Source organism: Electrophorus electricus, chromosome 11 (genome assembly GCF_013358815.1).
Source record: "Electrophorus electricus isolate fEleEle1 chromosome 11, fEleEle1.pri, whole genome shotgun sequence".
Classification (NCBI taxonomy): Eukaryota; Metazoa; Chordata; class Actinopteri; order Gymnotiformes; family Gymnotidae; genus Electrophorus; species Electrophorus electricus.
In genome coordinates this window covers 8,034,236-8,050,021 of record NC_049545.1, presented here as the reverse complement: position 1 = coordinate 8,050,021, position 15,786 = coordinate 8,034,236, and the positions used below count along the sequence as shown (strand labels likewise).

The window sequence follows — 15,786 nt, the reverse complement described above, 5'->3', positions numbered from 1 at the left end:
GTATTAATGATTCTTACAGAGGTAGTTTGAAACTGTGTAGTAAGAGATGTTGATTTTTATGCAGTACACACATCAGCTCTTGGTTGTCCTACTGTGTCAGCTTGCACATTATATTGCATAATGACTGAGCTGTTGTGCTGCTATATGTTTCAGTTTCACTAAAACTGAACAATGCTCTGAGAAAAAAAAAGAGAAACTCTCTAGCATTTAAAGATTGTCTTTAAATGTTTGTTATGTTTTACAATGCTTTACAGTCCTGGGCTGGATTTCCCAAATCACTGTTCTACTAGTTCCTGTGTCTCCAATTCCTGATTGTTGTCCTGTGTGACCACATACAAAAATGACTAATTTCTGGCGGCCTCAGAATGTGGGATATCAGGGCCAACTGGGTGAACCACCAACTGATTTGAGGCCTGAAGTTGCCATGTTGGAGGGTGAAGGCAAGGTGATTTGCATAGTACTTGGAGCACTAGTGGCTATAATCCCAAAACTGGAAGAATGATTCCAACAGGAACAAAATCTGAGATCACAGTCCAGAAGAGTGAAGTCCTGGGAACAGCTAAGATACTACGCAGGATTCTTAAGCTCCCAGGCCTCTGGTAGAGAACCTGAGCTTTAAGGTCTTTTACATTGAAGGAAAAAGGCTGCCCAGAGAGCAAGTGGAGAATTTGGAATATTAATATTAATATATATATATATATATATATATATATATATATATATATATATATATATATATATATATATATATATAAAGATAGATAGATAGATAGATAGATAGATAGATAGATAGATAGATAGATAGATAGATAGATAGATAGATAGATAGATAGATAGATAGAGAGCGTGCACCAGTAAGATGGCATTTATGTATGTGCATGTGTGTTTTGTGTTTGTATGAGTGAATAACCTATATAAGAAAACAAGCCTTGCACTCATCTTTTTAAAGCACTAGATGGCCATCTGAGGCAATGCACTATAGGCAGTGTAGCACCTTTTACTAATTACCAGGGCTGAGTTTCCCAGCAGTCCACAAACATCCATTTAAAGCTAGATTTGTGCTGCTATAGATTTAAAATTATTTCAAAGTCTTCAGCAGGGCAGGACTGTCATTGTTTAGCACACATGCTGTTTATAGTGTATAATTCTATAGTGCTTTAAGGCATCAATGCTTATTTATACAAGGGTACAGAAAATAAGTGTATAAATAAACACATAAGTATTGCAACAGGGCAGCAGGGCTGTTAGGGTGAAACATACCAACAGACTGTGCTCTAGGTGGATACTCAAGGAGGGAAGGACCTCCTAGATGGACCCAAGTGCAGATGAGGTGGTGCAAGGAAATTGAGAGTGGTGAAAAGTGGTGTAAGCCAAACATAAGGTCAAATCACTAGAGGAAAGGTGATGGAACTGAAAGACTGGGGGCACTAGGCACACTGCTCTGTGCAGTACATTCCAGGAAAGTTGAAAGAAACTCAGTAAATATCAGAGGGAGAGGGGGGTGCTTCGTGCCTACTGGAGCAAGGCCCACTTTACGAGTCCGCACTACTCAAGGATCTCAATCATAACCACCAAGGTGTGCAAGACAGACAGACAAAAGAACTGGAAGACAGCAAACAACTGACAGAGCAGGGAACTCCCCACAGAAAAACAAGTGAAGACACACAGAGGGAAAACTGTACCTCAGAGAACTGGTCAAAAAGGCAACAGAGGACCGCTGTCCAAGACAATACCAAATACCAATTACCAATTACCAGTGAGCCTAGCACATGCACTAAGCCTTAGCTAAGAGTGGCCTTGCGAAGCTGTTATATAGAGTGAGGCCACCTGATGGAGCTCAGGCTACTGAGCCCTCATGGCTCATGGCCTCCCTCTAGTGGCTACCAACTAGGGGTGCAAGTCACCCATTACAAATATACCTTTAATTATTTATATTTTGTTTTGACAAAGTTTGACTTTGTCATTTATATCTAAATACCAAGAGTAGCATGTTCGTTCTACTGATTCAGTGATTCAGTCTCTCTGTGCTTCCTTAATTACACAGGTCTGTTTGATGTTCCCATGACAGTACTGTTCAGAGACCCAAGAGATGTGGAAAAAGAATGTGAAAACATTCTTTGATGTTAAACGTTGACTTTGCAATATGCTATAGGATAAGAGCTGGCATTGTTTCCTGGAGCCCTTAGATCTGTGTTTAACTCTGTTCCTCATAACCCCCACTCAGCACATAAACTACAATTGGCAAAAACTTCATGAAGTTAATAACACCTTCCTGCCATCTGCTATGGGCTGGCAGCAAACGGAAGCCTATAAATAGCCTATTCAACAAGTTGTAGTTCTGCACAGTTTTAGTGCACCACAGCAATGATTTGTGTGCCTCCCAGACATGTGAAGTAATTTCCTCCTTCTTAGAATATTTGGCAATTCACAACTGAATATTGCATTGTATTAAAGCTCTCGTATCGTTTTATATTGTTCTTACACCCTCATTAAAGAGAAATGGAACATTAGGCCTGTTACAGAAACATTGAAAATTGACACTTCAGTGTCATTTTTAGTTTAAAATTTCCTCAGCTATTTGAATTTACCTGCCATCGTTATTCACTCTTTTGTCTTCCAACATTTGGGGGTTTGTCTGTTGATTCTGCCTGCTCCCTGTGTCAGTGTGTTCCATCCTGTGCAGAGCAAGGGTGCGTCACTCTGAGGAATGTGTGCCTCAGCACTGTGTGGAGAGTGTGGTTAGCACTACTTTGGCAGGGTGCACATGTGCAGTTTTGCTTTCAGTAAAGCACTGCAGAATTTGCCAATAGTTAAGGGGGTGGGCAGCAAATATTAACAAGGGTTTATCTATTGCTCATATATTCACAGGAGCCAACAGCTGTCCTGCATCACAGACTACAGCTATGTCGACATGATACAGAGATTCACAAGAATGAGGAACTCAGACATTACTGTAGCTCTTAGTCAAATGAAACTGGTATTGTTGATATGTCAAAAACTTGAACCATAGTGTCTACTTTCCTGACATTTGTTTTTAGGCATAATGCTCTCTTCTTTTCTCATGTCTTATAGATTTGCATAGTTGTGCATATATAGAACATATTTACCATACTCTCTGACTTGACACTAGGTATTTGATCTGTTCATGTACGTCCATTCTTAACAGTAATTATTTTATTAATTGTATTTTGATGGATAAATGATTTATCAGCTTATCACTACATGAAATTTGTCCCTGGGAAATATGTCTGTGCTAAAACAATATATTGTACTTCTGGTTTAAGAGTTAAGAAACTATATTTGTGGTTTTGATCTAAATATTAATGGCTGTGCAATCAAATGTGTTCTTTGGTAAGTAAGCACGGAGAGAGAGACAGATATCGTGATTACCCTGGCCATATGAGTACATCCACATTTATTTTTGGTTGCGGTTAATATAAATTCCTCTGGATTTTTTGTATATGCTGACTATAATTTTTTTTTTTGATTCCCCATTGTTTATGTTAGCTCAGATGTTTGTTGCTACACTTTGGCTGTAGCACCTAACATGGTAATAAGAACTGTATAGGTGAAGGGGGTAGAAGAGATGAGGGGGTGAACCAAATGTGAATTGGTGTGTTTTAGAAAATATCCATGCAGAAAGTAGCTCTATAGCTCCAAAAGGAGCAAAGCCAGGAAGTTCTGCAGTAAGGCCTGTGATTGGCACACTGTGTGGAACAGACCCTGCATTGTACACCCATGCCAGTTCATAGGAATTTAAGTCAGAGACTTATTGCCACTCATAGACAACAGAGCTATAGCAGAGAGCAGAGATGGTCTGCAGAAGAATTCATTCTTTTGAATATTCTGCTCATACTGTATATTAATACACACATTGAAAATGTAAATGGGTCTATTCCTATATAGTTCTTTTGATACATATATAGTGACTCTTTGAAGTCATAAAGAAGTTTAGTGATATTCTGTTCTGTTACTCTTTGGGATTATGTCATTTCGCTCTTCATCTAGTATTTTATCCTCTATCATATATGAAAGCAAGGTAAGTTTACCCCCTTTCGAGTAACCATTATTCAAATTTAGTGTGCCCTCAATTACACAGTACAAATAATTCAGTAGACAAAAACAAATCAATGAGAAAAAAACAATGCAAAGTCTAAAACAGCTTTTCAGTCACAGTAATGATCCACTGGTTTGATCTTGTTGCTATTCAGCTGCTGATGTATAATGGCAGTCTGGGAAAGCTGATATGGTGGCTGTTTTTATCTTATCTCTGTTGGACTAGTATACCCAAGCCCCATTCACAAACCCTTCTCACTAATAACTACTGAGAAAGAGAGTGTTCTCAGCTTTTTTATTCATTGTTTGCTAAGACTGACACATCATGTTATATATTAAAACATGTAGATGTATTTTTTGAACACATTTCACACAACATTTTTGCTATGCTCTTTTTAAGCAAAGAATATGTTTGTACCTATATTCTGACAGCTATACATTTATAATGGGAAAGGTCAGTCATTTAAAAAGACTGCTTTGTTGTTATTGTGAAGACAGATAAGAAACAAGTGCTACAGACTTTGGCATATTTGCATGAGGCAACAAATTGCTCACCATGAAAGTATGGGGAAAGAAAACAAGAGAACTTCATTACATAATTTGTTAAGTAGTTTGATCTTGTACATAAAAACATATAGAAAACAACTATAAAATATAGATTTCTGCATGACTGCTGAAGGTATAACTGACTTTAAATTACTGTATTCAAATTCAACAAACCTTGAAGCCTGAGACAAGGGGGTTAAACCCTCTACTTTAAGAGAAAAAGACTTTTCTCCAGTCTCCAAAATCCAGCTGTGTGCAACCCGGGGCCCAGGCCTTTTCCCCACACAGGACTTTCCAGAAGAGGGGCAAATGCCCTCCCCCATCCCACCATCATCCTTAGCCTATGAAGAGCTGTTACACCACAGTCTGCTCGCCCCTGCACTTTCTACACAAGCCGTAAATGGCCGAGAGCAGATACATGCTGGAAGTGAGGGAGGCGAACACAGAACCAGTGAGGTAGACCTTGTATGGGCAGTAGTGCTTGTAGTGCTTTAAGTTGCAGAAGGAGTTCTTCTCCGTCTTGTAGATCATGATGCCGATTGCAGACAAGTAAAGCAAGGTGGCGGCAATGTCGTGTATTACGTTGGTTAACAACCAGCGCTCACCCCCTATGATAGGGACTAGGTCCTGTTTGTCCAGCAGTGTGAGAAAAAAGAGGGCTAGCGAGAGGAGCCAGAAGAGCACAGCAACAAACAGTACATAGTGAATAGAGCCCTCATACTTGTTTGCAGCGATGGTAACCCAAAGACCTGCTCCCAGAAGGATTTGAAGGAGCCTGACAATCCCAATAAAGCTCTTGAGGAACTCCAGGAAATTCCTCTTCACCTGTGGCTGCGGGGGCATCTCCTTGCTATGGAGTAGCTCTCTTCTCTTTCTCCTGTTTAGGGTGGAGGCTGTTTGCCACAACCAGATTTTTTTTTAATAAAAAAAAATTTAAAAAAACAACTTGAGATGAAAAAAAGGAGAATAAATTATGCTAAACTTTTCAGAAGATTGTAGATTAGAAAAAAGAGGAATACATACAGCAAATGTGAGTACAGCCTCGAGGTTTTGAAATGAGTTTTCTGTGTTTCGTCCCTTCCGTTTCCTCTGTAGCAGCTGTTGTGCTTTGTCTCCCTCCCCCTCTTTTCCTTAGAGCAGCTGGAGGAGGAAGCTCAGAAAGTAGTGGGCTGGCCTGAAATCCTAACAATCCCTCTCTATTAATCAGATACAAATGCAAAGACGTTCAAAGAGACACTGATTTTATCAGTACAGGTTTGTTTTTAATATTTTTAAATTCTAAACAAGTACTCAAGTGATGTTGAAATTTAACGTTTAGTAACTTTCTATGAAGGCCTCGTGTCCTAAGCAGGCTCTGTGAGTTTGGTTTTCAACCCTACCGAAAAACGCGAAGACCTTCGGTCATTGACGTCACTGGATTACACCTTTGAAACGTGGCTGTGCCAGGACCCCTCCCCATTAAAAACTGGGAACACATCGTTTGTGTTCAACCCATCCCTGTGGGTGGAGATAAACGTCTTTTGCGCTTTTAGAGGATTAATTGTTGCTGTTGAGCGCTTACCGTTAAAGATATGTGGATTGCAAGAGAGGGTGTTGGTGGCTAACGGAAGCTTAGGCAGGACCGTACGCAATGTACGCAAAATCAGACAAGACTGACTATTATTACGGTAAATGTTTAGTAAAATACTCTTTAAGTCATTAATTGTATGGAGACTGATTTTAGCTTAATGGGTGTCACGCAAACAGGCAATTTAGCTTTTTTCAGGTGTTTAGGTTTATTTGGCTAAAATACGTGATTGTATATTCTAAGAGCCTATTACAATTATGGTCACAATAACTTGGTTACGTTTTAAAATACATTGTGCGTTTTTGAACTGCAAAGAGACTGATATCGGCGAATTAGGCTATCTTCAGAGCACTTGTCTGCTTCATGTTTTCCCAGAAAGGACTAAAAAAAATCAGTCCCTTTATACAGAACATTTTCATACAATAATTTTCATTTCAATAAGGTCTATGCATTGGCAAGTAAAGCCACAACACCTATAGTTTGTGTGTTAACATGTATCCAAGTTTTTTGTAGTAGCCCATGTTATAGTAGACCCGTTGATTATATAAGTTAACACCTACAAGTATTTAAAGTTTATAATGGTGTTCAAAAAGAACCTAATTATTGTTTTTTGTTTGTTGTTTTTTTCATTTTGAGAACCAGCAAACAAGTTTTGAGAAGTTAATATGCCCCTAGATCTTCCATGAATGTTGTGTTAAGTGTATTTTTTTTTTCCCTCTGTCATTTATGACTCTCATGTTTACACTTAATGACATTAGGGCTCTCACTATGGCGTCTCAGCAAACACAAATAAACTGTGACAATGGTTTCATAACACTGTTTAGACAACTTAAACTGTGCCACCTTGTGACAAAGTTGTAATGATGTTAGAAAAGAGGTAACTCTCAATGTCATGGTGTTTTGTGTTTGCTGCACTCAGCTCTTAAAACAAATGGTATCAGTTTGTTCTCTTTGGACAGGTCTTATAAATAGACCTTTTTGGTACGATGCAAGACACTGCCCTCACCAATGTTCTCTGTCCCTGTGGTGTCTGACAGGACCACAAGGCTGGGTTGCCAGCATTCTCTACAAGATGAAGCTGGAACAACTACAGAAGCTGTCCTGGGCATCAGAGGGCTCCACTGGTCTTTTACCAGTACAATCAGGATGAAGCCTTCTCAAACAAAGTCTAATATGATCCAGAATAGTGCACTCATCTAAGAAAGACACAGACAATTTTTTCCACCACTAAAGCTCAAATTAAGACCCAGAACAGATTAAATGTAATCTGCTGTCAATGCTGATTCCTTTACTCTGAGATGTTTAACCTGTGCCCAGGAGACCACCCCACTATTTTTAAGGCATGTTTCTACCCTGCCACTACAGAAATATCATTTTTATATCATACAGACATCATTATTTGATCATTTCTTCAGGCATTGATTTACATGTTTCAGATATAGCTAATCATTCCCTTTCCTGTCCCGGATTTAATGGTCAGTCCTCTTCCTGACTGGCTGCTTCCCAACTTCTATTTATCTCCTCTAGTACATGATTGACTTCTTCCCGACTCTCCTCCTTATAAATTGTGACAAGTTCCTATACATAGTGACTGCTGTCTTTTGTTTCCTGTACTTAGCTGCTTATTTGAAACCTCTTTAATTATTCTGTGTTTGGACCCTATTGCCTGTCTTTGATTGTATGTTTTGCCTATGGGATTTGACCCTTTTCTAGTGATGGGCAGATGAAGCCTTGTGAAGCGTTTGGGACTTCTTCCTGATTGTGCTGCTAAAAGTCGAAGCATTAAAGCCAATACCAAAATAGTGACACCTGGTGGCTGTACAAAATTATAGTAGCAATAGGTTCAAACGTGTGCAGCACTGCAAACTATACCACACTACACCGTTTTCATTATATCGTTAAAAAAAATTGATGATCAGTAATGATGTTTAGGCATTACAGTTCTGCAATAATTAGTTTTATATAATTGCTTCACTTTTGATGTGAAAATGTAATACAGAAAATGTAAATGTTCTTTTGCTTCCATATTTTCCTCATTTCTAAATGTGTATTAAAAATATGCATGGGGATTTTACACCCTCTTTCAGCTTGCACAATATAGGATAGTGCCAAACAGTCCCACCCCCATCCAATGGTTCAGTGACATTTGAAGCTTCATACATCATGAGTCACATTATAGTGTGTCAAATCACTAAATCTGTGCTTTTCAATAGTGATACGATTACTTGCTACCTCAGTATCGAATATCCCATCACTACCCTTTTGATTTTAAATGCTTTGTAAATACCAGACAGTATGTGCAAATAGTGCCAGTGGGAGTAGGTACAGGAGTACAGTAGTAGGCAGTTAATGCCTTTTTGCTTATATTCATATTTTCTCTGGTTTATCAAAAGGGAGTTAGGGACATAGTTTGGGTAGATACAGTATTTTTCACCTTATAGCTGTTTATTTTGGCCTTATTGGCTCCTGATATTTGACCTGCTATCCAATTAACAAGAGAAACAATCGTTTTCCTCTATCTTTTGCTGTGGTCTGAGCCTCGGCTATCATGACCAAGCCTGGGCCATAACACAAGTGTCTTGTCTTTACTCCCTTTGATGTATTTACAACCCAAATAATATGTTAATGCAGTTGCTGTTAAGAACAGCTTAAATAAGTAAACTGAGAATAACAAATTCCTCTCCACTATAAATACCAACCATATGAGGAGAAAGGTGTAAAATAACTGTAAATTGTATGACCATCACATGACATCGAAAGCCCAAAACTATTTTATTTTGATCTGTGGTCCATCATACATTATGACAAGGCATGATATGTTTTTCAAAGATAAATTTAGTGGTCCCTGAATTTAGGCTAGGTTAATTAACATTTAGAACTACCTGCTAGTTGGATACAATGAAGTTGCAGTTTATGAACATGATGCAATGTTAACATGGGTACAGAAAACTCCCAAATGCAGACACAGAATCATGAGTGATCACTAGTGGTAGCTGGTCAGTGATGACCAATAACACCCATTGATGGTCTGGTAAAGGAATCTACTTCTTGGCCTTGCCCTTTCCTGCCATAGACTCCATGGCTTGGCGCACCATCTCCTTATCTTCCAGGATCTGCATTGGTTTAACGGACTTCAGGTTCTTGTCCAGCTCATAAAGAATAGGGATTCCTTTAGGGATGTTCAGTTCCACAAGTGCTTCTTCTGACAAGCCTGTGAGAAAAAATTGAGTACTATAGATTAACTTAGTAACATATGATCAGTGCATAAAGGCACACTGGAAAAAGTACCAAGCTGAGTCACTGATAGTATGCTCATTTATAAGTAAATCCATCTGAAAATAACATTTAAAAAGCGGGAGCATCTGAGGGACATCATAAGAAGTTAAATTTAATAAAGATGATATAGAATGCAATACCCACCTTCCATGTGCTTTATGATACCCCTCAGACTGTTGCCATTGGAAACAATCAACACTCTCTTGCCCTTCTTAATTAGAGGGGCAATCTCTTCATTCCACAATGGTAGTGTACGGGCAACAGTGTCCTTCAGGCTTTCACAAGAAGGTAGGTCCTCAGTCAGGTCAGAATAGCGCCGATCCTACAGAAGGACCAGAAGGCATTTAAAACATTTGGCCTGCATATGCTCTGTAGATCTGAAAGATGTAACTTGACAGTATGGCCTTGTGTTTATAAGTGGACAATTGAGCTTGAACCATCTCAGGTCATGACACTCAAGAGTGGCTCTTTAGTCCGTTCAAAAACATCCCAGTTAAACTTTGGCTTTTGAACTGTAGTATTTATTAACCAGCAACAAGATGTATTCCTGTTACACAGTGACTTAGGATAATTATCAAAAGCTAAACAGGTAAAAGTGGAATTTTATTCATTTCATTATTCTTGTATTGACCTCATTGATACACATGAACTCACCTTCCTAATGACATTGTAAAATTCATGGTCCGCCTCCATCGGAGGAGGGGGCACATCATAGGAGAATCTCCATATCTTGACCTGGGCCTCTCCATACTTTGCTGCAGCCTCAGCATGAGTTAGCCCAGTCAGACTACCATAATGACGATCATTTAGACGCCATGCCCTGCGAACAGGTACATACATCTGATTGGTATCATCCAAAATGGTCCATAAAGTACGGATGGCCCTCTTCATAACAGAAGTGAAGGTGTGGTCAATCTCAAATCCACCCTCTGCAGAGGAAAAAAACATACAGAATTTACTTACCAGACCAGTCACTATGGTAAATTATAAAACATTGTTGTAAATTGTATTAGCATAAAAAGAAAACTTGTGATTACAACAAGAGCATGAGGATTGCTACATGCAAAGGGTAGACTATTTGGCACATGAAAATGAAATGAAATCACATTCCATGCTGCACATTCCCATCAGATTAAATACATCTCTATGCGTAGTAGATTGACACTAACTATGGGGAGTTTCAACTGATTTAGTTGAACTTCTGATAAGAACACAATACTAGACTGCATTAGTCAGTCTATACTTTGGCAAAATAAAATGAAATGCACAGTACCAGGGTGCACGTCTGTCTTTTGGGATCAATAAAGTATCTGTCTGTGTGTCGTTCTAGTGAGATTCAGTAATATGATGGACAGGCCTTTCAGCCAAGCACTGTGCCCCTCTTAAAAAATTGTGAAAACTATCATAAATTAATTCACTGCATTTGGCACATGCTCGTATCCAGAGTATGTTGGTATTTGCACTCTGGGAATCAAACCCATCTTGGTAAGGTAATTAGCAACATGCAGTGGCTGCTCTACCTAGTAAGAGCTGTAGAGGAGTAAAATTGACTATACATTTTCAGAAATATTAGTAGGTCTGTTACCCTAATACTGAATACTTGCTTAATATGAGGTCACAGCTTTTAAACTCTTCTACTGCCAATGTTTTAAATAAAACAGAATTGCAACAAAAGTATCGGTGAGTGGCATTACCTTTCAAAACCTGTCCACATCTCTTCACCTGCTGAATCCCATTCTCGCACAGGTCAGAGTCATACCAACCACAAATGCGATTCTGCTGGTCCCAACAAGTCTCCCCATGGCAAATGAGAATTATTTTGTAGGTAGACATTTGTAGTTTGCTATGTTATAAAAGAACAGTAGCTAAAGTGTAGATCCAAAATAACTATGCACAATAACCGAGTACCAGTAGCACAGCTAGTTGACCACGGCCAGTGCTTTACAAAACGGACCCTTGCTTTTATTGTGTGTTCACCAGTACTATGCTGAATGATGTCAGCTGCATCTCATGATTTCACCAATGAAAATGAGCAACCTCAGGGAACTTTCCAACAGTACTCCACCTAGTTGTGTACTGATGTGCCTCTGGGCACATATGAGTAAATACAGGGCAAAAGCTATTAAAAGAGGAATCAGTTCAGATATTAGAATAAGGTTTTATGAGATACCTTCATGTGAGCTACAAATTACAAATAAAAGTTACCAAAGTTACAAACTGCATTTTTTCTGTTGATGAACTTTTTTTTCCCTTTAATGAACATGTGCTGATGATGTTGGGAACAATTAATCACAATATTTTAGTTGTTTGTTTGTCTTATTTGTTTTATATTTATTTGTTGCAGCTTATGTTTTATGTTATGTATCTTACTCTCATATATATTCCCCCAAATAATTTAAATGTCAATTATAACTATAAAATTAGTGACTGAAACTGGTCATTTTAGTCTACTGGTAAAATACAGGCCACATAGATTGTAGTCTAGTCTACTTGCCAGAATCTCACCTACACCAGAGTTGAACAAACTGATGACTAGCACCCCCACCTAGTTCCTGCACTTACAGCATTTCACTGAAGATTTACAGAATTTCACATTTATCCAAAGCAACTCAAAATTATGACTAAATACAACTTGAGAAATTGAGGGTTAAGGGTCTTGCTCAACCTGGCAGTGGTGGGGCTTGAACTGGCAATTTTCTGATTACCAGTCAAGTACCTTAACCACTGATGTACCACTGTCCACTGCATTGGGACGTTTATTTCAAAATTCTTTCAGGGATGTCAATCTTTAATCCATGATTACAAAAGCATTTTTAATTACTTTTATGGCAACACAAAGGTCATGAGTTTGATTCCCAGGGAACAGTATTGTCATTCTGGATTTCTCTCTCTATCCATTTGTCTCCCTGCTAGAACAACTTTAGTGGGCCTTGGCATGTCTGGTTACTATGAAGGCCATAATATGTGACTTACATAACTATCATACTCATCAAAGCATTTTGCAACCCTCTCTCTGTAAATGCCAGTGGTGTGCTCTTTCATATTTGATCTGATCACATTCTACACTGACATACTCTCACCACATTTAGTTTCTCTTCCTTTTACTCTTGAATCATGGTCATTGAGTATATGTATTCAACCACAAAATCTCTGTTTACTGATTCTTTCCCCTAGATTTAAGTTCAACTGTCACTTTAGTCAGTGTTTCTTTTGAAGTGCACTTTTGTACATAGATAGGTTTTTATAAAGTCTTCTGCAAAAGAAATTAGTCATTGAAATTGAGCCATGGCAGTGCTTCTACACAATGGGCTTGCTGCCAAAACAATATGACTGCTATAGAAGGTTATATTGATGCTGGTACCTTTCTAAGGTATTTTGCAAAGTTGCAAGAGAAGGTTGCCACTAACTGGCAATTACAGACCATATCACTATAAAACAGGTGTATATATACATATAACATATTTCACATATAAAACAGGTGAATCTAATGAATTGTCCAGTGAGTGTGACTAAAACATAGGTACATTAAATACTCAAAACAGATAAAGCTGTATATTGTAAGTCTTCACTTTTGTGGAGCATGTCAGTTGTTTCATTCACAGCTGAGCTGCTTTCTGTACAGTTCTTACAATATTTCTACTCTTCATTCCTTTTTTATGCTAGTGCTGAGATCAGGACACGTACCTGTAAAGTAAAGTACACCTTTGTAAATAGCCAGTTGATATTACTGGAATGACATAACATGGCTTTTTCATGGTTAATGTGTTGTTGAAAATGGATGCATGTAGTACTTTGCAATTAAATTATGTGTTCAAAATAGATTTAGGTAGCACTTTGTGCTCTCTGTCCATTAAGTGATGCATGCTGGTTGGTGTTAGAAAAGAACTGAGACTGATCCTGTCCTCCAAGCCACCCAGAAAGTATTTAAGGGTTATAGTGAAGCCACTGGAAGGGACTGTTGCATTCTGTAACATCTCTATTACATGTGACTTCTGTATTATGTCCCTTGGAGGTTTCCACTTTTTGTTTAAATGTTATTTTCAGATGGATTTATGTATAAATAAGCATACTATCAGTGACTTGGTTTTGTACTTTTCCCAGTGTGCCTTTATGCATTGATCATATGTTACTAAATGAATCTATAGTGCTATTTTTTTTTTCTCACAGATATGTCAGAAGAAGCAATTATGGAGCTGGACCTCCCTACTGTAATCTCTATTCTTTATGAGCTGGACAAGAACTTGAAGCCCATTAAGCTAATGCAGTTCCTGGGAGATGAGGAGATGGTCTGCAAAGCCATGTGGCAGCAAAGGGCAAGGCCAAGAAGTAGAGTATTTTATTTAGACCAACTTTTCAAAGGGTGTGACATCATTCAGTTGACCCAAAGATTCAGTGTATGCTTGCATTTGGGAGTGTTCTGTATCCATGTCAACATTGCAACATGTTTGTACACTGTAATTTCAATGTTTTACTCAATATTTATACCAAGCCTGTATTCAGGGACCACCAAATGTTTCTTGGAAATACATCATGCCATTTCATGATTTATGTTGGATCCCAAATTTAAAACTCTAGAGATGCCATGTATTGGTTAAACAATTTGCTCCATATTTGGTGGGTATTATAGTGGAGGAGTGTCACAATACACCAGGCAACCAGACAGAGGGACAAACACACACCCCACACCTGCTGATGCCTAATTATTTACAGCATTTAGCTGATGCTTTTATCCAAAGCAATTTATAATTCTGGCTGAAAACAATTTAAGCAATTGAGGGTTATGGGCTTTGCTCAGGGGCCCAAGAATGGCAATACGATGGTGGTAGGGCTCAAACTGGCAACCTTCTGATTAATAATTGAGTATCTTAACCACTAAGCTACCACTGCCCACAAGCACATGTGCTTTTTTTTGGTTTTGTCTCTTATTTAAAGCCCACAGGTACTTTCCTCCAGTCCTGTGCATTGTTCAACTACATCTTCCTTAGAAGATGCCTAAGAGAAAACTTCTCTTACTTCTCTTACTGCCAGCATGTTTATATTAGTGCCTTTTTTCTTTTTCTTTTTTGCCAGCTAGGCACTGTGCTTTTGTGCGTGGAGAATAGACTCTCCATACATGCACTCGCATATGTTCTTTTCAGTTTTCTTCTTAGAACACCTTCAATATTTGGAATGTCACTACAGCTCCTGTATTTACATATATGTTTTATTTGGGTTGTAAAGACACCAAAGGGAATAAAGACAAAACACTTATGTTTTGATAAAATTGTCTTCTTCCAAGATACTCAGTTCTCTAGTGCATTTACACAATATTTGTAATGACATAACAGTTAGCAAGGGAGTAAAGAAAAAAACACTAATATTTAGATGAAACTCTTCTTTAAAGTTGTATTTTACATATTAATGGATGTTATGCAGTGCTTTACTTAGGTATAAACATTTAAACTCAATCAAATCCAATGCAGCTAGAGTTTTGCATAACAGGTATCATGTATGCTTTTAAAAAATCTCTCTAAATAACTAATCCTCAGACTTCTCATAAAAACAAACTGTTGTAATCCTGTTTTGGTAGCTGACAGGCGGAATGTTTGTTTCAAAGGCACATTATTATTTTGTTAGACTGTCTATAAATGTGTCAATATAGATACATTTTAAGATGTCTAAAAATGCAGTCCCAAAGTAGGCTAAATTTGTATTTAGAAGCCAAGCCTGCAAGTTTCTGTATGTAAGAGCTCTGTATTCTGTATTATAGGTGGTCTCATATGTGAAGATTAACTTTGATCTGCATGAGTGAGAGTTAAGAAGTCTAAAAAACTGGAATTTTCATTGACCTACTTTAGTATAGCTATAGGAGCAGTTACTAAACAAGCATTAAAACAGTAAATATTTTTATGCGGTGTGTGTGTGTGTGTGTGTGTGTGTGTGTGTGTGTGTGTGTGTGTGTGTGTGTGAGAGAGAGAGAGAGAGAGAGAGAGAGAGAGAGAGAGAGAGAGTGAGAGAGAGAGAGAGAGAGAGAGAGAGAGAGAGAGATGGATTAAAGGTTTCCATGTCCATTGACTCAGTAAATCAGGAATTCATTATCACACAACACTTTACTTATGTGACTAAACTAAGAACAGTTCTTTAGAAATATTTTCACAAGTATATAAGACACCTGTTGTGCAAAACACATCCATTTTATTGAGTTTAAATGTTTATTCCTGAGTGTAACACTGTACAGCTGCCATTAATATATCAAATATACTGTGCAAAATGCAATAGATAACTAAATACGTTTCAGTCTTTACTTGGAAAACTTGGAAAAGGACAATTTCATCAAAATACAAATGTCTTAACTCCCTTAC

At 38.1% G+C, this 15,786-nt stretch overlaps 2 protein-coding genes and 1 long non-coding RNA gene across 4 annotated transcripts in view; 1 reads left to right on the top strand and 2 right to left on the bottom strand.

Moving 5' to 3' along the window:
- The window catches only part of marveld1 (MARVEL domain containing 1), a 34,810-nt gene extending 29,061 nt beyond the window's left edge, over nt 1–5,749 (bottom strand). Inside the window, exons 1-2 of one of the 2 annotated variants that reach the window (XM_027025289.2) lie at nt 5,626–5,749; nt 4,333–5,495 (exon numbers count right to left, since the gene is read on the bottom strand). In XM_027025289.2, the coding sequence (XP_026881090.1) occupies nt 4,957–5,445 (489 nt within the window). In that variant the 5' untranslated portion in view covers nt 5,446–5,495; nt 5,626–5,749 and the 3' untranslated portion in view covers nt 4,333–4,956. Of the gene's footprint in view, nt 1–4,332 lie in introns of those variants that run through there. The other variant, XM_027025210.2, reaches the window with a different exon arrangement.
- LOC113586939 lies at nt 5,736–8,182 on the top strand. Its single transcript, XR_003411681.2, has 2 exons — nt 5,736–5,856; nt 7,207–8,182. It is a non-coding gene; the product is annotated as an uncharacterized LOC113586939 (long non-coding RNA).
- A 740-nt stretch (nt 8,183–8,922) lies between these two features.
- On the bottom strand, nt 8,923–11,355 carry LOC113583765 (phosphoglycerate mutase 1-like). The gene is made up of 4 exons (XM_027020324.2): nt 11,140–11,355; nt 10,100–10,374; nt 9,590–9,767; nt 8,923–9,380 (listed from the first exon to the last, which is right to left on the bottom strand). The coding sequence occupies exons 1-4, from the start codon at nt 11,276–11,278 to the stop codon at nt 9,211–9,213; spliced, it is 762 nt and encodes a 253-aa protein (XP_026876125.2). The 5' UTR covers nt 11,279–11,355; the 3' UTR covers nt 8,923–9,210.
- Nucleotides 11,356–15,786: the final 4,431 nt, after the last annotated feature.